The sequence below is a fragment of the Salmo salar genome, chromosome ssa15 (assembly GCF_905237065.1).
Source record: "Salmo salar chromosome ssa15, Ssal_v3.1, whole genome shotgun sequence".
Taxonomy (NCBI): Eukaryota; Metazoa; Chordata; class Actinopteri; order Salmoniformes; family Salmonidae; genus Salmo; species Salmo salar.
Window position 1 is genome coordinate 13,793,663 of NC_059456.1, and position 25,792 is coordinate 13,819,454.

General features: G+C 41.1%; 1 protein-coding gene across 6 annotated transcripts in view; it reads left to right on the forward strand.

Annotated features, from left to right (window-relative positions):
- LOC106570983 (DNA (cytosine-5)-methyltransferase 3A) overlaps positions 1-25,792 on the forward strand; it is a 123,791-nt gene that overhangs the window by 78,380 nt on the left and 19,619 nt on the right. For all 6 annotated transcript variants that reach the window (XM_045695474.1, XM_045695477.1, XM_045695476.1 and 3 more), the window contains 3 exons: positions 14,134-14,317; positions 25,006-25,090; positions 25,279-25,424. In XM_045695474.1, coding sequence (XP_045551430.1) covers positions 14,134-14,317; positions 25,006-25,090; positions 25,279-25,424 — 415 coding nt within the window. The remainder of the gene's footprint in view (positions 1-14,133; positions 14,318-25,005; positions 25,091-25,278; positions 25,425-25,792) is intronic.

A 25,792-nucleotide genomic window follows, 5' to 3' on the forward strand; every position in this document is an offset into this window, starting at 1 on the left:
GAACTTGATTGAACAAAACATGCATGTATTGTATAACATAATGTCCTAGGGTTGTCATCTGATGAAGATCATCAAAGGTGAGTGCTGCATTTAGCTGTCTTCTGGGTTTTGGTGACATTATATGCTGGCTTGAAAAATGGGTGTCTGATTATTTCTGGCTTGGTACTCTGCTGACATAATCTAATGTTTTGCTTTCGTTGTAAAGCCTTTTTGAAATCGGACAGTGTGGTTAGATTAACGAGAGTCTTATCTTTAAATGGCTGTAAAATAGTCCGGTGAATTTACTAAATTACTCACGATAAACGTTCACAAAAACATAACAATTATTTTAAGAATTATAGATACAGAACTCGTCTATGCACTCGATATGTCCGATTTTAAAATAGCTTTTCGGTGAAAGCACATTTTACAATATTCTCAGTAGATAGCCCGGCATCACAGGGCTAGCTATTTAGACACCCACCAAGTTTAGCACTCACCAATATCAGATTTACTATTAGAAAAGTTTGATTACCTTTCCTGTTCTTCGTCAGAATGCACTCCCAGGACTTCTACTTCAATAACAAATGTTGGTTTGGTCCAAAATAATCCATCGTTATATCCAAATAGCAGCGTTTTGTTCATGCGTTCTAGACACTATCCGAATGGTAGATAAGGGTCGCGCGCATGGAGCATTTCGTGACAAAAGATTTCTAAATATTTCATTACCGTACTTCGAAGCATGTCAACCGCTGTTTAACCTCTCTAGGCTAGGCGGGACGAATTCGTCCCACCTACGTAACAGCCACTGCTATCCTGTGGCGCGATTTTCAAAACCTTAAAAATCCTATTACTTCAATTTCTCAAACATATGACTATTTTACAGCCATTTAAAGACAAGACTCTCGTTAATCTAACCACACTGTCCGATTTCAAAAAGGCTTTACAACGAAAGCAAAACATTAGATTATGTCAGCAGAGTACCAAGCCAGAAATAATCAGACACCCATTTTTCAAGCCAGCATATAATGTCACCAAAACCCAGAAGACAGCTAAATGCAGCACTCACCTTTGATGATCTTCATCAGATGACAACCCTAGGACATTATGTTATACAATACATGCATGTTTGGTTCAATCAAGTTCATATTTATATCAAAAACCAGCTTTTTACATTAGCATGTGACGTTCAGAACTAGCATACCCCCGCAAACTTCCGGGGAATTCGCTAACATTTTACTAAATTACTCACGATAAACGTTCACAAAAAGCATAACAATTATTTTAAGAATTATAGATACAGACCTCCTCTATGCACTCGATATGTCCGATTTTAAAATAGCTTTTTGGTGAAAGCACATTTTGCAATATTCTAAGTACATAGCCCAGGCATCACGGGCTCGCTATTTAGACACCCGGCAAGTTTAGCACTCACCATAATCATATTTACTATTATAAAAGTTTGATTACCTTTTGTTGTCTTCGTCAGAATACACACTCAGGACTGCTACTTCAATAACAAATGTTGGTTTGGTCCAAAATAATCCATCGTTATATCCGAATAGCGGCATTTTGTTCGTGCGTTCCAGACACTATCCGAAATAGTAAAGAAGTGTCACGCGCATGGCGCAATTCGTGACAATAAAATTCTAAATATTCCATTACCGTACTTCGAAGCATGTCAACCGCTGTTTAAAATCAATTTTTACGACACTTTTCTCGTAGAAAAGCGATAATATTCCGACAGGGAATCTCCTTTTCGGCAAACAGAGGAAAAAATCCCAAAGGCGGGGGCGGTCGGGGTCACGCGCATAAGCCCGTGTCCCTTGATCGGCCACTTGAGAAAGGCGATAATGTGTTTCAGCCTGGGGCTGGAATGACGACATTCTGTTTTTTCCCGGGCTCTGAGTGCCTATGGACGACGTGGGAAGTGTCACGTTAGAGCAGAGATCCTTAGTAAATGATAGAGATGAAAAGAAGTTCAACAAATGGTCAGACAGGCCACTTCCTGTAAAGGAATCTCTCAGGTTTTTACCTGCCATTTGAGTTCTGTTATACTCACAGACACCATTCAAACAGTTTTAGAAAATTTAGGGTGTTTTCTATCCATATGTAATAAGTATATGCATATTCTAGTTACTGGGTAGGAGTGGTAACCAGATTAAATCGGGTATGTTTTTTTTATCCAGCCGTGTCAATACTGCCCCCTAGCCCTAACAGGTTAAAATCAATTTTTATGGCATTTTTCTCGTAAAAAAGCGATAATATTCCGACCGGGAATCTGTGTTTCGGCAAATAGAGGGAAAAACACAAAGACGGGGGCGGCCAGTGCACGAGCTTAAGCCCTTTGTCCTCTGATAGACCACTTAGCAAAAGCGCTCGTGTGTTTCAGCCAAGGCTTTGAATTACGTCATTCAGCTTTTTCCCGGGCTCTGAGCGCCCATGGAAGACGTAGGAAGTGTCACGTTAGAGCAGAGATCCTTTGTAATGGATAGAGATGGCAAAGAAGTTCAAGAAATGGTCAGACAGGGTACTTCATGTACAGAATCTTCTCACATTTTGGCCTGCCAAATGAGTTCTGTTATACTCAGACACCATTCAAACAGTTTTAGAAACTTTGGAGTGTTTTCTATCCAAAGCTAATAATTATATGCATATTCTAGTTTCTGGGCAGGACTAATAATCAGATTAAATCGGGTATGTTTTTTTATCCAGCCGTGAAAATACTGCCCCCTAGCCATAACAGGTTAAACTTCCTGTGCCAACCGGAAGTGCCTTTAATTGGGGTCACAGTGTCTGTTTCGAAGGGGTAAAAATGTCACATCTTTCCAAAATGTCATATGTGTGACCTCATGAACTGTAAATAAGTAATTTCTCCCATCAGATTTCCAAGAAAAGCTCACACACAAACACAGCAAAGGCATAGTGTGGGGCTTACAGACACACAGAGCCTGCAATAGTTACCTTTGTTCGAACTATCAAAGAACCATCAGACCTAGAGCTCTGAAACTTTAGAAACCTGTTCTAGAGCTCAAGTCGATAGTGCACGGTGAGTTATGTGGCTCTAGAAGGTTCTCAGACCGGGAAACAGCCTCATACATTTGCAATAACTTCATTTTGACCATCACGAAATGACAACATTTAGAAAAGTCCCAGAGTCGCAAGACTAGGTGCATTGAAACTACCTCGGCCCATAGAGACGGACCCTAACGTTTCTGTCTGATAGCTCATTCAAGGACCCCTTAGCAACGCCCGGAAAATGTGGATTTTCAGCACCAATTAAGGTCGCTGCTCGGGCTCCAAATGACCTTTCGAGCCGAAACTTGGGATTCGGGGTCGCCTCAGCTAGGCCTACACATAACGTTAAAACTGGACCCACAACTAGAACGTAACTACATTTTTTATGTTTTTATTATGGTTTAAACAGAAGGCGCTGTGAATTTTGAGCCTGCTCTGAAATATGTGATAGTTGGCTTCTAAACGAGTTGGAAAAAGTGGGTTTGGTGTCAGTTTGTATGAGTTTGGTGTCAGAATGATATTTAATTGACTGATGGACGGTGACTTGCTGGCTGGCTGACTTTTGTCCATTTGCAATATGTTTAAATAATGATAGACCATCACCAAATTGACATTCTGAAATCAACACCAACGAGCGATGGAGAGGAACCACAATCACTGCCCAGCCATCCCGAGTTCATCGGGCCAGTCAATTTTGCATTTCTGCAGTATTTTTGAGCATGTCAAATTCGTGATGGTAAATGCCCATTGAAACATATTGCAAATGGACAGCCGTGCACCTGGTGAATGGAATGTTTTACCAGAAGCACATTTTAAAAATGGTTTTTAATTCCTTTAGGGGGGAGCAAGGGGTCTACGGTTGGGTAGGGAGCACCCCCCACCCGGGCCCATCCCTGGTCATTTTGGACATTTTTCAAAAAATCTTTAAAAATAGTCCCACTTCCTCATCATAGCAGCAAAAGGTGGCGCTACAAAGTATTAACTTAAGGGGGCTGAATAATTTTGCACGCCCAATTTTTCAGTTTTTTATTAGTTAAAAAAGTTTGAAATATCCAATAAATTTCGTTCCACTTCATGATTGTGTCCCACTTGTTGTTAATTCTTCACAAAAAATTACAGTTTTATATCTTTATGTTTGAAGCCTGAAATGTGGCAAAAGGTTGAAAAGTTCAAGGGGGGCGAATACTTTCGCAAGGCACTGTATATGTATAATTGACCAAAACAAATCGAAAGAATTTTGAAAAACGGTCCAGAAAGCACTTTTTTAAGGGGGTGATACGTTTTTGAATTTCTTTTCAAATGTAAAAAATTTGACACTTGGATCTTGACCTGATGTGCATTTGCAATATGAAAAATTGCGGTGGAGCGCGCTCTCCATCTATTGGATTTTTGCTGTGTTACACTTGGCATTTGCCATATGACATTTGCCATAACCTTTGAATGAAATGCCGTACATTTGAGTGGTATTGGACACCGTGTACATGTTTCGTACAGTGCCAATATGTTTCCATTCATTTTTGTCCTTTTCAGGATCTTCCCTTACCTATTCTTAACCTCTCTAGGGTAGGTGGCACCAAATCGTCCCACCTACGTAACAGCCAGTGGAATCCTGTGGCGCGTTATTCAAATACCTTAGAAATGCTATTACTTCAATTTCTCAAACATATGACTATTTTACACCATTTTAAAGACAAGACTCGTTAATCTAACCACACTGTCCGATTTCAAAAAGGCTTTACAACGAAAGCAAAACATTAGATTATGTCAGCAGAGTACCCAGCCAGAAATAATCAGACACCCATTTTTCAAGCTAGCATATAATGTCACATAAACCCAAACCACAGCTAAATGTAGCACTAACCTTTGATGATCTTCATCAGATGACAACCCTAGGACATTATGTTATACAATACATGCATGTTTTGTTCAATCAAGTTCATATTTATATCAAAAACCAGCTTTTTACATTAGCATGTGACTAGCATGTGACTAGCATTCCCACCGAACACTGCGGTGAATTTACTAAATTACTCACGATAAACGTTCACAAAAAGCATAACAATCATTTTAAGAATTATAGATACAGAACTCCTATGCACTCGATATGTCCGATTTTAAAATTGCTTTTCGGTGAAAGCACATTTCGCAATATTCTCAGTAGATAGCTAGCCCTGTGATGCCGGGCTATTTAGACACCCAGCAAGTTTAGCACTCACCAAAGTCAGCTTTACTATAAGAAAAATGTTATTACCTTTGCTGTCTTCGTCAGAATGCACTCCCAGAACTTCTACTTCAATAACAAATGTTGGTTTGGTTCAAAATAATCCATAGTTATATCCAAACAGCGGCGTTTTGTTCGTGCGTTCAAGACACTATCCGAAAGGGTAAATAAGGGTGACGAGCATGGCGCAATTCGTGACAAAAAAAATCTAAATATTCCATTACCGTACTTCGAAGCATGTCAACCGCTGTTTAAAATCAATTTTTATGCCATTTTTCTCATAAAAAAGTGATAATATTCCGACCGGGAATCTGCGTTTAGGTAAACAGACGAAAGAAAATAAAGCATGGGGTCGACTCGGCCACGCGCCTAAGCCCATAGTACTCTGATCGGCCACTTGCCAAAAGCGATAATGTGTTTCAGCCAGAGGTTGCCTCGATATCGTTCAGCTTTTTCCCGGGCTCTGAGAGCCTATGGGAGCCGTAGGAAGTGTCACGTTAGAGCAAAGATCCTCAGTCTTCAATAAAAAGAGCCAAGATGAAACACAACTTGTCAGACAGGCCACTTCCTGCATGGAATCTTCTCAGGTTTTGGCCTGCCATTTGAGTTCTGTTATACTCACAGACACCATTCAAACAGTTTTAGAAACTTTAGGGTGTTTTCTATCCAAAGCCAATAATTATATGCATATTCTAGTTACTGGGCAGGAGTAGTAACCAGATTAAATCGGGTACGTTTTTTATCCGGCCGTGTCAATACTGCCCCCTAGCCCTAACAGGTTAACGCCACCTGTTGTGCTATTCAAAATACAGGGGGTGGTCCGCCCAGGTCTTACCTAGTGTGCATAGACAGAGTACATACTACGGGTATATGTATGCCCGCAGGCCTCTTGTCTAAACACAGGTGCCTTCCCCTTTCCCCCTGGGAACAAAAACAGAATAATTACTAACGTAAAGTGAACAATTTCAATAATCACAAACACAGTCCTTTTGGCATACACATACCTCAGCAGGACCAGCTACAAAATACTTGACAAAAACTCTCTCTGAGCAACAACCAACACAGGACATCAAAGAAGCTCTCTCTCCTAACAAAGGAACTCTGGCTTTAATACAGCTGCAGAAGGAGTTTGTAATTGCCGACAGCTGTATCCCCTGACGAGAGGGCAGGATATGACCTCCGATCTGCAATGGGGTCGACCAATCAGCTGCTTGGGGGAATCCAGGAAGCCATTTCCTGAAATACATACAGTACATACAAACCCACAACAACACAGAAACTGGGGAACGTAACACGCCCACCCCAAAACATGCAAACTTCCAGTTTGCAATAACAAAACCCAACACGCATCCCCAGTTACTAAACCTGTGATTGAGCATCGATCACGTTCGCCGAACCCTTCACATAGTGAATCTGTATATTGTATCCACCAGGTGGCGGTTCTGATTGTACATCTGCTTTAGAAACACTAAAGTATTATGGTCCGTGAAGACCAGTACAGGCAAGGCACTGGAGCCCACATATACCTCAAAGAACTGTAAGGCAATAAAGCGTCTCTTGTTCACTGGTGGAGTACCTTGACTGACACGAGTTGAACTTATGGGAGAAGAAACTGACGGGTCCATCTACTGCCTCTTCATCTTCCTGCAAGAGAACTGCTCCCACCCCCACTATACTAGCATCTACCTCCAACTTAAAAGGTTTGTCAAAGTTTGGGGGCGGCAAGCACTGGGACACTACAAAGTAGCGCTTTGGCGGACTCAAAAGCATAGTTACATTCCTGTGACCACTTAAATGGTACTTTGGGACTAAGCAGAGATGTAAGGGGAGCTACTACCGTCGAAATATTCTTACAGAATGTACGATAGTACACTACCATCCCCAGGAATCTGCGCAACTGGCGGCGAGTTGTGGGAGCAGGAAAAGCAACAATTGCTTCCACTTTGCCAGTAACTGGACGCACTTGACTTCGTCCCACCTGCTTCTCTAAGTAATTCACAGTAGCCTTCCCGAACTCACACTTGGCCAAATGGAGGGTTAAAGAAGCATTCTCTAACCGCTGAAACACTTTTCAAGGTGGCGAGATGATCAGACCAAGTAGACAAATGAATCACCACATCGTCAAGGTAAGCAGTACAATTTGGCACATCCGCGAACACAATGTTAACTAGGTGCTGAAAAGTATCAGGTGCTTTACATATTGCAAAGGGCATCACAGTGTATTGTAGAAAGTTATCAGGCGTAACGAAAGCCGAGATGTCAGAAGCTCGAGAGGTCAGAGGCACCTGCCAATAACCTTTTAGCAAATCTAACTTACTAACGTAAGCAGCAGAGCCAATTCTATCAATGCAGTTTTCTACGCTGGGTAGAGGAAAATAATCAGACTTTCTAACGGCATTTGCGCGATGATAGTCTGTACATAAGCGGGACGTACCGTCAGTCTTAGGAACAAGAATACACGGGGAACTCCAGGAGCTGTTACTGGGTTTTGCCATGTCATTCTGTAATAAATAAGCTACCTCACTTTTCATTACCTCCCTTTTCTTTGCATTAACCCGGTACGGATGCTGACGTATAGGAGCAGCGTTCCCCACATCCACGACATGTTCCAAGATGGACGTGCGACTTGGAACGTCTTTAAACACATTGAGAACTATTTATCAATAGGATACGATCATTAGTTGGTTCGTTATCCAAATGTTCCATTTGAGAGGGTAACTTTTTCAGCATCTCCGAATTACATAAGCGTTCACACTGCTGTAACGTATGGCGTAACTCCAACCCGTCCTCCTTATCCTCCCCTAGGTCCCAGCCAGGCTTCAGCAACACCGCAGCCACACTGGAGACAGCGGGCTGGACCGGCTTACCTGAGGAGCTGTCTGGAGAATCACGCCATAATATGCTTTCAGCATGTTAACATGACACACACAGGAAGAACGCATACGATCTGGGTCTTTATCACATAATAATTTTCCACCAGATATGGCCCAGAAAACGTGCCGACAGAGATGAGCCAGGAATTGGCAACAAAGCTAAAACTTGATCCCCTGGTGCAAAAGAACGGCCAACAGCCTCTGTCATAATGTAATTTCATGCATTTTTGAGATGAGGAGAGAGACCATCTCCTCTCCTGAAGCCTCCCTCTTGTCATCTTTCAACAAGAAAATGTGTTTTCTCATTAAACCCTCCTTGACTAGCACCAAAAGCTCAACCTTTAGGGCTTTCTCAGGGATGAAGATTCCATAATGGTCAGCTATAGCGCAAAGGTCTACTTTATGCAACCCCTCCAAACGATCAACAGAGGGCGCTTCAATAAACTGGGAGACGGCTGAGGCAGCCATTTTGTACACTTGCAGCCTACTGAACACACAAACTAAACAAGTCATCCAAACTCACAACCTACCATCACACCTCAATCACCAATCACAGAGAGCTCAGAGCAGCAGGGTCCGGTGGGTTTAATGATCCCGAATGAGCCCCCATTATGTTACGCACGCCTCTTGGAGGAGGGAACGTAACAACACCCATTCAGCACCGTTCACACCCTCTTAAGCTTTAGCCCTACCCAGCTCTTTAAGGTTTGACATGTGAGGCCATGTACTAAACAACCAAAGTTTTCAAGTCTAAAGTCTGGTTTATACTACGGGTGTCACGTCTTCTCCCGCTCCTCGCCTCTAGTGTTCGACGTCGCTGGTCTGCTAACCACACTTATTACCTCCCATATTTCTGGCACCCCCTTACAGTGCCTTGCATTACAACCTGTAATTTGAATGGATTTTTATTTGGACTTCATGTAAATGACATACACAAAATAGTCCAAATTGGTGAAGTGAAATTAAAAAAATTACTTGTTTCAAAAATTCTAAAATAATTAAAAACAGTAAACTGGTGCGTGAATATGTATTCACCCCCTTTGCTATGAAGCCCCTAAATAAGATCTGGTGCAACCAATTACCTTCAGAAGTCACATAATTACTTCAATAAAGTCCACCTGTGTGCAATCTAAGTGTCAGATGATCTGTCACATGATCTCAGTATATATACACCTGTTCTGAAAGGCCCCAGAGTCTGCAACACCACTAAGCAAGGGGCACCACCAAGCAAGCAGCACCATGAAGACCAAGTAGCTCTCCAAATAGGTCAGGGACAAAATTGTGGAGAAGTACAGATCAGGGTTGGGTTATAAAAAAATACCAGGAACTTTGAACATCCCACAGAGCACTATTAAATCCATTATTCAAAAAATGGAAAGAATATGGCACCACAACAAACCTGCCATGTGAGGGCCGCCTACCAAAACTCACGGACCAGGCAAGAGGGGCATTAATCAGAGAGGCAACAAAGAGACCAAAGATAACCCTGAAGGAGCTGCAAAGCTCCACAGCAGAGATTGGGAGTATCTGTCCATAGGACCACTTTAAGCCGTACACTCCACAGAGCTGGGCTTTACGGAAGAGTGGCCAGAAGAAAGCCATTGTTTAAAGAAAAAAATAAGCAAACACGTTTGGTGTTTTCCAAAAGGCATGTGGGAGACTCCCCAAACATATGGAAGAAAGTACACTGGTCAGATGAAACAAAAATTTAGCTTTAAATTATATGTTTGGCCCAAACCCAACACCTCTCATCACCTCGAGAACACCATCCCCATAGTGATATTTTTCACCGGCAGCGACTGGGAAACTGGTCAGAATTGAAGGAATGATGGATGGCGCTAAATACAGGGAAATTCTTGAGGGAAACCTGTTTCAGTATTCCAGAGATTTGAGACTGGGACGGAGGTTCAACTTCCAGCAGGACAATGACCCTGAGCGTACTGCTAAAGCAACACTCGAGTGGATTAACCCCTGTGCAGCCTCATCCAGCGAAAAATCATATCTCCATTAGCATAACAAAATGTAATAAACATTTTAAAAATTATATCGTTTTATAGATACACCTCTCCTGAATCGAACCACGTTGTCCGATTTCAAAAAGGCTTTACAGCAAAAGCAAAACATTAGATTATGTTAGAGGAGTATATCGTAAAAGTAGCCACATAGCCATTTTCCGACCAACCACATGCATCACAAATAACCAAAAAACAGCTAAATGCAGCACTAACCTTTGACAATCTTCATCAGATGACACACCTAGGACATCATGTTACACAATACATGCATTCTTTTGTTCGATAAAGTTCATATTTATATATAAAAACAGCATTTTACATCGGTGCGTAACGTTGACTAACTATTTTCCCTCAAATGCATCCGATGAAACAGAGCTACAATTTACAAAATTACTATTCGAAAACATTTTTAAAATGTAATATTGTCATTCTAAGATTTATAGATGAATATCTCTTGAAAGCACCTGTAATGCCAGATTTAAAATTAACTTTACTGGGTAACCATACTTTGCGATGAAAGGGGATGCGATACTCTGAAAAATATTCGAACGTTACAGGTCAGCGCCATCTTGGAACAATCGCATATCACATCTAGTCTTGTATACTATTGTCAATAATCCCTTACCTTTGGTTGTCTTCATCAGAAAGCACTTCCAGGAATCCCAGGTCCACAACAAATGTATTTTCGTTCGGAAAAAATACTCCTTTATGTTCCAAGAGCTTGTTCTTGTTAGCGCGTCTGAAGGCTGCTCCAAAACTTCCGTCGGCCACGGGACAGCCATTTCGAGAAAATGCATTTTTTCCCCATTTAGGTTCATTCAAACATGTCAAACGTTGTATAACATAAATCTTCAGGGCGTTTTTCAACAAGAGAGCCAATAAGATTCGAGGGGGACGATTGCATTGTGTTTCAAAACGTTTCGAAAGGGGAGGGTAACCAGGGGAGTTCTGTTATACTCACAGACACCATTCAAACAGTTTTAGAAACTTTAGGGTGTTTTCTATCCACAAGTATTAATTATATGCATATCCTAGCTTCTGAGTTTGAGTAGGAGGCCGTTTAAAATGGGCACACATTTTTTTCAAAAATCGCTTTAGCGCCCCCTATCCTAGTGGAACGCCAAGAGGTTAAGGGGAAACATTTAAATGTATTGGAATGGCCTAGTCAAAGCCCAGACCTCAATCCAATTGAGAATCTGTGGTATGACTTAAAGATTGCTGTACACCAGCAGAACCCATCCAACTTGAAGGAGCTGGAGCAGTTTTGCCTTGAAGAATGGGCAAAAATCCCAGTGGCCAGATGTGCCATAGAGACATACCCCAAGAGACCTGCAGCTGTAATTGCTGCAAAAGGTGGCTCTACAAAGTATTGACTTTTGGGGGGGTGAATAGTTATGCACGCTCAAGTTTTCTGTTTTTATTGTCTTATTTCTTGCATGATTCACAATAAAAAATATTTTGCATCTTCAAAGTGGTAGGCATGTTGTTTAAATCAAATGATACAAACCCCCCAAAAATCAATTTTAATTCCAGGTTGTAAGGCAACAAAATATGAAAAATGCCAAGGGGGGTGAATTCTTTCGCAAGCCGCCGTAGGTTCTTTCGCCAGTCATGATTGTGTATGTGTTACATGTCTATACGCTACTCCTGTTTGTTATATTGTTCGCTGTTACGTTTATTATTAAACTCAGCACCTGCACTTGGTTTCCGATTCCCAGCGTATACATTACAGAATACTGACTCCAACAATGGAAGTAGCAGGAAAACAGAATATCTCCCAGACGGTCGATGAGCAGGATACCTCCTAAGTCAACAGCATGACCAGCTGACACAACTGGAGACGGCTATGGAAGAGGTTCTTCACAGTGTGCAACGTGTCGAACATTGCCTTCAACTAGTAGAGGATACTCTACAACCAGTCGACCCAGTGAGCCAGCACAACAGCCCATTCAGCAACGCGCTCAGGTCAGCGATGCCCATTTGTCCCTCCTGGATAAATATAACGGTTCCCCATCTAAATGCTGCGGCTTCCTACTTCAGTGCTCCCTCTACTTTACACACCAGATGGGTGTTCAAGGTTATAATGGGTGTGTTTGTAAACTCAATCTGGAGTGCCAGAGTTCGTAAACTCAGAGCGTTGTTAGATTGTCCGTTCATAAATTCAGAGAGCTTCGCTCTCGGAGCGTTCAGAGTGCACACTGGACGCTCTGACCTCACAACGGCATTGAAGCACCCAAGCTAACTGGCTAACATTGGCTAGCTTGCTAGCTACTTCCACACACAAATGAGGGAACAGCTCACTCTGACCATTTTACTCTCTCTAGCAGAGCTGGTTAGGCTGTTTTTATGTTATCCAGAGTGTTGGTGACTGTAACTGTGCTGCTGGCAACAATTTAATTCTGTTTTTTTTACCAACGTTTTTGCAATTATGCTTTTTTTTGGCCAACCGGCCATATTCGAGGGGTGTTGAGCGTTCGTAAATTCATTAGTTATTCTGTGCTCTAGCACACTCCGACGAGTGCTCTGAAATCGGAGTAGTGATATCATGAACAGTCTATGGAAACGGTTACTTGCATAGTGGAGTATTTTTTTTAGACATGTAGCTAGTTAGCTAGCTAAGCAATGAACCATAATCCCAACTCATAACGTTACTACCCTGCATGAATCTGCAGGTAGCTAACCAAACAGATTCAATGTTAGCTAGCTAACATTAGGCTATAACTAGCAATGCAAATGACTCTGAGATACGAATAATATTACTACACTGATCATATATGTAACGTTAGCTAGCTAGCCAGCCAGTTAACGTTAGCTAGCTAGCCAGCTAGTTTATGTTAACTAGCTAGCTAACGGTACACTTTCTGACAAAATTAGAAACGTGTAACATCTGGAAATGTAGCTAGCTAGACTATCTTACCCTTATACATGGATGGATGCTTCTCCCTCTCTGCCATGGATGCCATGGTTGCTTTAGATTGAAGATGTAAGCTGTTTCATACAACAGCCTTCTGTGTGATGTCTTTTTGACTCCGTCTGCATATTTGCAATCAAACGCCAGAATTTTCTCCATCTCCTTAGCTATCATACTCTAATTCCACTGATTTCAAAACTCGGTCCTCCAGAAAGTGGAGAGCAACACCTTCGCAGTTCTACTAAGTGATCTCTTTCAAAAAAGCTGCGTTAGAAAGGATTACCTACACATACTGAGCAGCTCATATTATAGACAGAAACGGCTACATGGCAGACCAATCAGAACTCATCTATCGGCATGTGCAGCGCATCCATTATCTCAGCCAATCATGGATAGCGGGAAGGTTACTGACTTTTTCTGTGGCTAAACCAACTAGGCTTGTAGTTTAACAATTGTATTCATATTTACAGATGGCATACAAGTTTGTTATTAAGGCATATATTTTCCAGAATGCATTTCCACCAAAAAACGCATTTAGATTTTTTTTTAAAGTTTACTTTCAATTGTCTCTCCTAGTTTCCTGAAATTAGTCCCCAAAAATAATTTAACAGTTTTTACAGTCATTTTCATAATGATTATTAGTAACTGGAGTAACAAATATTCTTTACATCATCAACATAAGAATCACTTACAAAATGTATTGTATGACCTCTTATGCACTATATTAGTCCCAGCCTTTGGAACTTTGGTTTTCCCAGATATGGCTACAATATTGTGATCACTACATCTGATGGATTTGGATACTGCCTTAAAGCAAATTTGTGCAGCATTAGTAAAGATGTGATCAATAAATGTTGAGGATTTCATTCTTGTGCTGTTTGTAACTACCCTGGAAGTTTGATTGATATCCTTAACCAGGGTTTAGGCACTGGTTACTGTTTGAAGCTTTTTCTTGAGTGGGCAGCTTGATGAAAGCCAGTTAATATTTAGGTCACTCAGAAAATATACCTCTCTGTTGTAGATTCTAGTTCTGTTGTCTCTACTGTAGTCTCTAGGACTATTTCCTATTCTTGCAAGCATTTTATGATGTCTGTGTACATGTGCGTGTGTGTTTAGGTGTTTCTGTGTGGAGTGTGTGGATCTTTTGGTGGGTTTGGGTTCGGCGTCAGCTGCGATCAGAGAGGACCCCTGGAACTGCTACATGTGTGAAACACACAACACACACGGGTTACTACGACGACGCGACGACTGGCCGTCACGACTACAGGTGTTCTTCGCTAACAACCATGAACAGGAGTTTGTAAGTCAAAGGTCACATAGAGATGTTTACATGTTTTAATGTGTTGGTCTAAAGCAGGGGTATCAAACTGGTCCCCCATTCCACATACGTGACCGATCAGCTCGATTCGGTCTTATGTAGCAACAGTTTTTGTTTTACATTGGATGAAAGTAGAGTCTCAGAGCTAGAAAATGGTATATCATACACTACAGTTGAGGAACAATGGGAAATTAATTCTGCTTTGAACGTTGATAAACTTGAAACCTCCTTTTGAGAAAATGGCCTTTGAATGTTTTGGTACACCTACTGGAGAGCTCTTCTTTGTCTACACCCATTAAGCATCGTTCACACCCTCTTAAGCTTTAGCCCCACCCAGCCCTTTAAGGTTTGATCCGAGCATTCTGTCCTAACAACAGCAGTCAAGCACCCAAGCTAACTGGCTAACGGTGGCTAGCTTGCTAGCTACTTCAGCTCACTCTAACCATTTTATTCGCCCTAGCAGAGCTGGTTAACCTCTTGGGGCTAGGTGGGACGCTAGCGTGCCACCCGTGGTGCACTCCATCAACAGCAGGTGCATTTCAAGAGCGGCAAATTTGAATCCAAATAAATGTCAAAATTCAAATTTTTCAAAAATACAACTATGTTACACCATTTGAAAGATAAACATCTCCTTAATCTAACCACGTTTTACGATTTCAAAAAGGTTTTACGGCGAAAGCATAAATTTAGAGTATGTTAGGACAGTACATTTACAAGAGTTGTGTGTAATGTTTTGTCAAGTCAAAGACAGGGTCACCAAAACCATAAAACCAGCTAAAATGATACACTAACCTTTTACAATCTCCATCAGATGACACTCCTAGGACATTATGTTAGACAATGCATGCATTTTTAGTTCTATCAAGTTCATATTTATATACAAAAACAGCGTTTTACTATGGCATTGATGTTGAGGAAATCGTTTCCCTCCAATAACCGGCAGTCAAGTCAGCGTCACAAATTAAATAATTAAAATTAGAAAACATTGGTAAAATATTATATTGTCATTTAAAGAATTATAGATTTACATCTTTTGAACGCAATCAACTTGCCAGATTTAAAAATAACCTTACTGGGAAATCACACTTTGCAATAATCTGAGCACTGTGCCCAGAAAAATACGCGTTGCGATACAGACTAGACGTCATGTTGGGGAGATCTAAAATCGAAAATACTATGTAAATAATCCATTACCTTTGATTCTCTTCATCAGATGTCACTTCCAGGTATCACAGGTCCATAACGAATGTAGTTTTGTTCAAAAAAGCTCATCATTTATGTCCAAAAATCTCCGTCTCGTTAGCACATGATGTAAGCCAGCCGGACTTCTCGTCATGAACGAGGGGAAAAAATATATTTCCGTTCGTTCAAACATGTCAAACGTTGTATAGCATAAATCATTAGGGCCTTTTTTAACCAGAACATGAATAATATTCAAGGTGGACGAATGCATAGCCTTTTATAACGTATTGGAACGAGGGTACCCAACATGAAGTAGCGCGCCAGGTGTCTAATGGGACATCACCGTTCCATGGCTCTTGTTCGGTCAGATCTCCCTCCAGAAGACTCAAAACACTTTGTAAAGGCTGGTGACATCTAGTGGAAGCAATAGGAAGTGCCAAAATATTCCTAAACCCCTGTGTTTTTCAATGGGATAGGTTTAAAGTCAATACAACACATCAGGTATCCACTTCCTGTCAGAAAATGTCTCAGGGTTTTGCCTGCCAAATGAGTTCTGTTATACTCACAGACACCATTCAAACAGTTTTGGAAACTTTAGAGTGTTTTCTATCCATATATAATAAGTATATGCATATTCTAGTTACTGGGTAGGATTAGTAACCAGATTAAATCGGGTACATTTTTTTTATCCAGACGTGCAAATGCTGCCCCCTAGACCCAACAGGTTAAGTTGTTTTTATGTTATCCAGAGCGTTGGTGACTACAACTGTCCTGCTGGAAACAATTGACGCTTTTTTTCCAACTTTTACTGACACAGGCCATATTCAACGGGTGTTGAACGTTTGTAAATTCAACAGTTATTCTGCACTCTGACACACAGACGAGAGTGCTCTGAAATCGGAGTAGATAGCCAGTAGATAGCCAGAGAGAATTTACCGGCTACGTCTATCAACAACAGCTGTCGCATTGACATCATTAACCTCTTGGGGCTAGGTGGGACGCTAGCGTGCCACCCGTGGTGCACTCCATCAACAGCAGGTGCATTTCAAGAGCGGCAAATTTGAATCCAAATAAATGTCAAAATTCAAATTTTTCAAAAATACAACTATTTTACACCATTTGAAAGATAAACATCTCCTTAATCTAACCACGTTTTACGATTTCCAAAAGGTTTTACGGCGAAAGCATAAATTTAGAGTATGTTAGGACAGTACATTTACAAGAGTTGTGTGTAATGTTTTGTCAAGTCAAAGACAGGGTCACCAAAACCATAAAACCAGCTAAAATGATGCACTAACCTTTTACAATATCCATCAGATGACACTCCTAGGACATTATGTTAGACAATGCATGCATTTTTAGTTCTATCAAGTTCATATTTATATCCAAAAACAGCGTTTTACTATGGCATTGATGTTGAGGAAATCGTTTCCCTCCAATAACGGGCAGTCAAGTCAGCGTCACAAATTAAATAATTAAAATTAGAAAACATTGGTAAAATATTATATTGTCATTTAAAGAATTATAGATTTACATCTCTTGAACGCAATCAACTTGCCAGATTTAAAAATAACCTTACTGGGAAATCACACTTTGCAATAATCTGAGCACTGCGCCCAGAAAAATACGCGTTGCGATACAGACTAGACGTCATGTTGGGGAGATCTAAAATCGAAAATACTATGTAAATAATCCATTACCTTTGATTCTCTTCATCAGATGTCACTTCCAGGTATCACAGGTCCATAACGAATGTAGTTTTGTTCAAAAAAGCTCATCATTTATGTCCAAAAATCTCCGTCTCGTTAGCACATGATGTAAGCCAGCCGGACTTCTCGTCATGAACGAGGGGAAAAAATATATTTCCGTTCGTTCAAACATGTCAAACGTTGTATAGCATAAATCATTAGGGCCTTTTTTAACCAGAACATGAATAATATTCAAGGTGGACGAATGCATACTCTTTTATAACGTATTGGAACGAGGGTACCCAACATGAACTCGCGCGCCAGGTGTCTAATGGGACATCATCGTTCCATGGCTCTTGTTCGGTCAGATCTCCCTCCAGAAGACTCAAAACACTTTGTAAAGGCTGGTGACATCTAGTGGAAGCAATAGGAAGTGCCAAAATATTCCTAAGCCCCTGTGTTTTTCAATGGGATAGGTTTAAAGTCAATACAACACATCAGGTATCCACTTCCTGTCAGAAAATGTCTCAGGGTTTTGCCTGCCAAATGAGTTCTGTTATACTCACAGACACCATTCAAACAGTTTTAGAAACTTTAGAGTGTTTTCTATCCATATATAATAAGTATATGCATATTCTAGTTACTGGGTAGGATTAGTAACCAGATTAAATCGGGTACATTTTTTTTATCCAGACGTGCAAATGCTGCCCCCTAGACCCAACAGGTTAACATTCTATTGAAATGGATACTTGCATAGTGGAATCTTTTGTTATGACATGTAGCTAGCTAGCTAAGGTTAAATCTAGACTTGGTTCCCTCTATCGTAATCGCTCCTCTTTCACCCCAGCTGCCAAACTAACCCTGATTCAGATGACCATCCTACCCGTGCTAGATTACGGAGACGTAATTTAGAGATCGGCAGGTAAGGGTGCTCTCGAGCGGCAAGATGTGCTTTACCATTCGACCATCAGATTTGCCATCAATGCTCCTTATAGGACACATCACTGCACTCTATACTCCTCTGAAAACTGGCCATCTCTGTATACCCGTCGCAAGACCCACTGGTTGATGCTTATTTATAAAACCCTCTTAGTCCTCACTCCCCCTATCTGAGATGCCTACTGCAGCCCTCATCCTCCACATACAGTTGAAGTGGGAAGTTTACATACACTTAGGTTGGAGTCAATAAAACTTGCTTTTCAACCACTCCGCAAATTTCTTGTTAACAAACTATAGTTTTGGCAAGTCGGTTAGGACATCTACTTTGTGCATGACACAAGTAATTTTTCCAACAATTGTTTACAGACAGATTATTTCACTTATAATTCACTGTATCACAATTCCAGTGGGTCAGAAGTTTACATACACTAAGCTGACTGTGCCTTTAAACAGCTTGGAAAATTCCAGAAAATGATGTCATGGCTTTAGAAGCATCTGATAGGCTAATTGACATCAATTGAGTCAAACAATAGCACGTAAGTATTAACACCATGGGACCACGCAGCCGTCAAACTGCTCAGGAAGGAGATGCGTTCTGTCTCCTAGAGATGAACGTACTTTGGTGCAAAAAGTGCAAATCAATCCCAGAACAACAGCAAAGGACCTTGTGAATATGCTGGAGAAAACAGGTACAAAGTATCTATATCCACAGTAAAACGAGTCCTATATCGACATAACCTGAAAGGCCGCTCAGCAAGGAAGAAGCCATTGCTCCAAAACAGCTATAAAAAAACAAGACTATGGTTTGCAACTGCACATGGGGACGAAGATCGTACTTTTTGGAGAAATGTCCTCTGGTCTGATGAATCAAAAGTAGACCTGTTTGGCCATAATGACCATCGTTATGTTTGGATGAAAAGGGGGGATGCTTGCAAGCCGAAGAACACCATCCCAACCTTGAAGCACGGGGGTGACAGCATCATGTTGTGGGGGTGTTTTGCTGCAGGAGGGACTGGTGCACTTCACAAAATAGATGGCATCATGAGGCAAGAAAATTATGTGGATATATTGAAGCAACATCTCAAGACATCAGTCAGAAAGTTCAAGCTTGGTCCCAAATGGGTCTTCCAAATGGACAATGACCCCAAGCATACTTCCAAAGTTGTGGCAAAATGGCTTAACCTGTTGGGGGTAGGGGGCAGTATTGACACGACCGGATAAAAAACGTACCCGATTTAATCTGGTTACTACTCCTGCCCAGTAACTAGAATATGCATATAATTATTGGCTTTGGATAGAGAACACCCTAAAGGTTCTAAAACTGTTTGAATGGTGTCTGTGAGTATAACAGAACTCATATGGCAGGCAAAAACCTGAGAAGATTCCTTACAGGAAGTGCCCTCTCTGACAAGATCTTGTTCTTCTTGTCTCTGTTTATTGAAGACTGAGGATCTTTGCTGTAACGTGACACTTCCTACGGCTCCCATAGGCTCTCAGAGCCCGGGAAAAAGCTGAATGATATCGAGGCAGCCCCAGGCTGAAACACATTTGCGCGTTTGGCAAGTGGCCGATCAGAGGACAATGGGCTTAGGCTCGTGCACGAGTCGACCCCGTGCTTTATTTTCTTTCCTCTTTTTACCTAAACGCAGATTCCCGGTCGGAATATTATCACTTTTTTACGAGAAAAATGGCATAAAAATTGATTTTAAACAGCGGTTGACATGCTTCGAAGTACGGTAATGGAATATTTAGAAATGTTTTGTCACGAAATGCGCCGTGCTCGTCACCCTTCTTTACCCTTTCGGATAGTGTCTTGAACGCACGAACAAAACGTCGCTGTTTGGATATAACTATGGATTATTTGGGACCAAACCAACATTTGTTATTGAAGTAGAAGTCCTGGGAGTGCATTCTGACGAAGAACACCAAAGGTAATAACATTTTTCTTATAGTAAATCTGACTTTGGTGAGTGCTAAACTTGCTGGGTGTCTAAATAGCTAGCCCTGTGATGCCGGGCTATCTACTGAGAATATTGCAAAATGTGCTTTCACCGAAAAGCTATTTTAAAATCGGACATATCGAGTGCATAGAGGAGTTCTGTATCTATAATTCTTAAAATAATTGTTATGCTTTTTGTGAACGTTTATCATGAGTAATTTAGTACATTTTTTGTAAATTCACCGGAAGTTTGCGGGGGGTATGCTAGTTCTGAACGTCACATGCTAATGTAAAAAGCTGGTTTTTGATATAAATATGAACTTGATTGAACAAAACATGCTTGTATTGTATAACATAATGTCCTAGGTGTGTCATCTGATGAAGATCATCAAAGGTTAGTGCTGCATTTAGCTGTCTTCTGGGTTTTTGTGACATTATATGCTAGCTTGAAAAATGGGTGTCTGATTATTTCTGGCTGGGTACTCTGCTGACATAATCTAATGTTTTGCTTTCGTTTTAAAGCCTTTTTGAAATCGGACAGTGTGGTTAGATTAACCTGTTATGGCTAGGGGGCAGTATTTTCACGGCTGGATAAAAAATGTGCCCGATTTAATCTGGTTACCACTCCTACCCAGTAACTAGAATATGCATATACTTATTACATATGGATAGAAAACACCCTAAAGTTTCTAAAACTGTTTGAATGGTGTCTGTGAGTATAACAGAACTCATTTGGCAGGCAAAAACCTGACAAGGTTTCAGGCAGGTCAGTGGCCTGTCTGACAAGGTGTCGTTCTTCTTGTCTCTGTTTATTGAAGAGTGAGGATCTTAGCTGTCCCGTGACACTTCCTACGGCTGCCATAGGGTCTCAGAAGGCGGTAAAAAGCTGAATCGTGGCTTTGCAGGCTCTGGCTGAAACAAAGTAGCGTGTTTGGGTAGTGGCTGGTTACAGTACTGTGAGACTCAGGCGCGTGCCCGCGTCGACCGAAAGCTTTGTTTTCTTTCCTCTGTTTAGCTAAAAGGAGATTCCCGGTCGGAATATTATCGCTTTTTTACGAGAAAAATGGCATAAAAATGGATTTTAAACAGCGGTTGACATGCTTCGAAGTACGGTAATGGAATATTTCGAATTTTTTGTCACGAAATTGCGCCGCGCTCGTCACCCTGATTTACCATTTCAGATAGTGTCTTGGACGCACGAACAAAACGCCGCTATTCGGATATAACGATGGATTATTTGGGACCAAACCAACATTTGTTATTGAAGTAGCAGTCCTGGGAGTGCATTCTGACGAAGACAACAAAAGGTAATGAAACTTTTATAATAGTAAAGCTGATATTGGTGAGTGCTAAACTTGCCGGGTGTCTAAATAGCTAGCCCGTGATGCCTGGGCTATCTACTTAGAATATTGCAAAATGTGCTTTCACCAAAAAGCTATTTTAAAATCGGACATATCGAGTGCATAGAGGAGTTCTGTATCTATAATTCTTAAAATAATTGTTATGCTTTTTGTGAACGTTTATCGTGAGTAATTTAGTAAATTGTTAGCGAATTCCCCGGAAGTTTGCGGGGGTATGCTAGTTCTGAACGTCACATGCTAATGTAAAAAGCTGGTTTTTGATATAAATATGAACTTGATTGAACAAAACATGCATGTATTGTATAACATAATGTCCTAGGGTTGTCATCTGATGAAGATCATCAAAGGTTAGTGTTGCATTTAGCTGTCTTCTAGGTTTTTGTGACATTATATGCTAGCTTGAAAAATGGGTGTCTGATTATTTCTGGCTTGGTACTCTGCTGACATAATCTAATGTTTTGCTTTCGTTGTAAAGCCTTTTTGAAATCGGACAGTGTGGTTAGATAAAGGAGAGTCTTATCTTTGAAATGCTGTGAAATAGTCATATGTTTGAAAAATGGAAGTTTTTGTATTTTAGAGGAGTTTGTATTTCGCGCCACGCCCATCATTGGATAATGGAGCAGGTGTTCCGCTAGCGGAACGTCTAGATGTAAGAGGTTAACGAGAGTCTTGTCTTTAAAATGGTGTAAAATAGTCATATGTTTGAGAAATTGAAGTAATAGCATTTCTAAGGTATTTGAATAACGCGCCACAGGATTCCACTGGCTGTTACGTAGGTGGGACGATTTCGTCCCACTGGCCCTAGAGAAGTTAAAGACAACAAAGTCAAGGTTTTGGAGTGGCCATCACAAAGCCCTGACCTCAATCCTATAGCAAATTTGTGGGCAGAACTGAAAAAGCGTGTGCGAGCAAGGAGGCCTAGAAACGTGACTCAATTACACCAGCTCTGTCAGGAGGAATGGGCCAAAATTCACCCAATTTATTGTGGGAAGCTTGAGGAAGGCTACCCAAAACATTCGACCCAAGTTAAACTATTTTAAAGGCAATGTTATCAAATACTAATTGAGTGTATGTAAACTTCTGACCCACTGGGAATGTGATGAAAGAAATAAAAGCTGAAATAAATAATTCTCTCTACTATTATTCTGACATTTCACATTCTTAAAATATAGTGGTGATCCTAACTGACCTAAGACAGGGAATTTTTACTAGGATAAAATGTCAGGAATTGTGAAAAACTGAGTTTAAATGTATTTTGCTAAGGTGTATGTAAACTTCTGAATTCAACTGTATAACACCTGTTCTTCCAGTCACATTTTGTTAAAGGTCCCCAAAGCACTCACATCTCTGGGTCGGTCCTCTTTTCAGTTCGCTGCAGCCAGCTACTGGAACGAGCTGCAACAAACACTTCATTCAAAGGTTTTGCGTGAATTATTGTTGTCTGTACCTTCTTGCCCTTTGTGCTTTTGTCTACGGCCAATAATGTTTGTACCATGTTTTGTGCTGCTGCCATGTTGTCACGACTTCCGCCGAAGTCGGTCCCTTTCCTTGTTCGGGCAGTGTTCGGCGGTCGACATCACCGACCTTCTAGCCATCACTGATCCATTTTTCATTTTCCATTGGTTTTGTCTTGTCTTCCTACACACCTGGTTCAAATCCCATTCATTACATGTTGTGTATTTAACCCTCTGTTTCCCCTCATGTCCTTGTCAGAGATTGTTTGATTGTATGTTTTGTGGAAGTCATGTGTCGGTGTGTGACGGGTTTTGTACCCACTTTTATTATTTTTTGTATATTTTGTTTTTTTGGAGTTTTATGAGCACTTATTAAACGACTCCGTTTATACCAAGTTCGTTCTCCTGCGCCTGACTTCCCTGCCGCTAACACGCACCCATTACACATGTTGTGTTGCTACCATGTTGTTGTCATGTTCTGTCGCTATCATGCTGTGTTTTCATGTGTTGCTGCCTTGCTATGTTGTTGTCTTAGGTCTCTCTTTATGTAGTGTTGTGTTGTCTCCCTTGTCGTGACGTGTGTTTTATTGTGTTTTATTTTTAATCCCAGCCATCGTCCACGCAGGAGGACTTTTGTCTTTTGCCTCATTGTAATAAGAATTTGTTCTTAACTGGCTTGCCTAATTAAATAAAGGTTAAATAAATAAATACATATTTAGAAAAGCTAAACAATAAACCATAATCCCAACTCATAATGTTACTACCCTGCATAAATCTGCAGGTAGCTAACCAACCAGGTTCAATGTTAGCTAGCTAACATTAGGCTATAACTAGCAATGGAAAATGGCTCTGAGATATGAATAATATTACTACACAGATCATACACGTAACGTTAGCTAGCTAGCCAGCCAGTTTACGTTAGCTAGCTAGCTAACAGTACACTTTAACTTGAAATGAAAACTACTTTCTGACAAAATTAGAAACGTGTAATATCTGAAAATGTAGCTAGCTAGACTCTCTTACCCGTATACATGGATGTACACTTCTCCCTCTCTGTCACGGTTGCCATGGTTGCCCTTAGTTTGAAGACATGTGTTTTCTCCATTTCCTCACACTCTAAATGTGGAGAGCAACACTTATGCAGTTCTACTAAGTAATATATTTTCTTTACAGCCACGTTAGACAGGATTACGTATTTTCTGTTTGTACAGCTTGCTTGGCCCGTTGTGTCAAGTCACTCTGGTTCACACTGATCGTGTGCAATGCCATGAGAATCATCTGAAGCTTTAACCCCCACCTAAACTCTGACCATGTTACTCTCCCAAACAGAGCCGGTTAGGCTGTTTTCATGTTACAATTTAATAACGCTTTTATGCCGACGTTTACTGACACCGGCCATATTCAACGGTTGTTGAGCGTTCATAAAATCATCAGTTATTCTGAACTCTGGCACAGTCAGACCTGAGAGGTCTGAAACACTTGTTGCAGTGACATTCTATTGAAATGGATACTTGCATACTGGAGTCTTTTGTTAAGTTTTACTACACAATACATTTTTAAAAAAGCTGCGTTAGACAGGATTACCTAGACATACTGACCAGCTCAAATAGACAGAAGCATGCAATATGGCAGACCAATCTAAACTCATCTCTCGGCATGTCCAGCCCACTCATTATCTCAGCCAATCATGGCTAGCGGGAAGGTTGCTGACTTTTTCTGTGGCTAAACCAACTAGGCTCATAATTTAACAATTGTATTCTTATTTACAGACGGCATACAAGTCTGTTATTAAAACAAATAACTGTTCACATGTTCCAGAAGGCATTTCTGCCAACAAAAAAAACGCATTTAGATAAAAAAATTAAATTTACTTGAAATGGCTCTCCTGTGAAGTAGTGAGTCGTTTCACATATTTGGTTTCCAACACCTACCTGGCACACTTGCTGATTAGTTGCATAGTTGGGAAATCAATTATGTGGAACGGGGGACCAGTTTGATATCCCTGCTTTAGACCAACACATTAAAACATGTAAACATCTCAAAATGTTTCATGGCCGAGGATCACAAGGATGACATTGAACCCCTCCCCCCTCTCCCCCTCTTCTAGGAGGCAGCCAGGTTGTACCCTCCTGTAGCAGCTGAGAGGAGACAGCCAATCAGAGTCCTCTCTCTGTTCGACGGTATCGCCACAGGTCAGAACACCTGTGTGTGTGTGTGTGTGTGTGTGTGTGTGTGTGTGTGTGTGTGTGTGTGTGTGTGTGTGTGTGTGTGTGTGTGTGTGTGTGTGTGTGTGTGTGTGTGGTATGTTTTTGGGTATATGTGTGTCTTTAATGTGTGTGTGTGTGTGTGTGTGTGTGTGTGTGTGTGTGTGTGTGTGTAGGTCTGTTGGTGCTCAGGGACCTAGGTATTCAGGTGGACAGGTACGTGGCTTCAGAGGTGTGTGAGGATTCTATCACCGTGGGGATTGTACGTCACCATGGTTCCATCATGTATGTTGGAGACGTACGCAACGTCACACGCAAACACGTGAGTCTTCTCTCTTCTCTCCTCTGCTCTCCTCCTTTCCTTCCCTCCTCCCCTTCTCTCCTCCTCTTCCCTCCTCTTCTCCTCTCCTCCTCTTCTCTTCACCTCCTCCTCCTTGCACCTCCTCTTCTCTCCTCTTCTCTTCTTCTCCTCTCCTCCTCTTCTCTCCTCTTCTCCTCTTCTCTTCTCTCCTCCTCTTCTTCCCTCCTCCTCTTCTCTCCTCTCCTTCTCTCCTCTTCTCCTACATTTTTACATTTACATTTTAGTCATTTAGCAGACGCTCTTATCCAGAGCGACTTACAGTAGTGAATACATACATTTCATAAATTTTTCATACATTTCATAAAACATTTTTTTTCGTACTCCTCTCC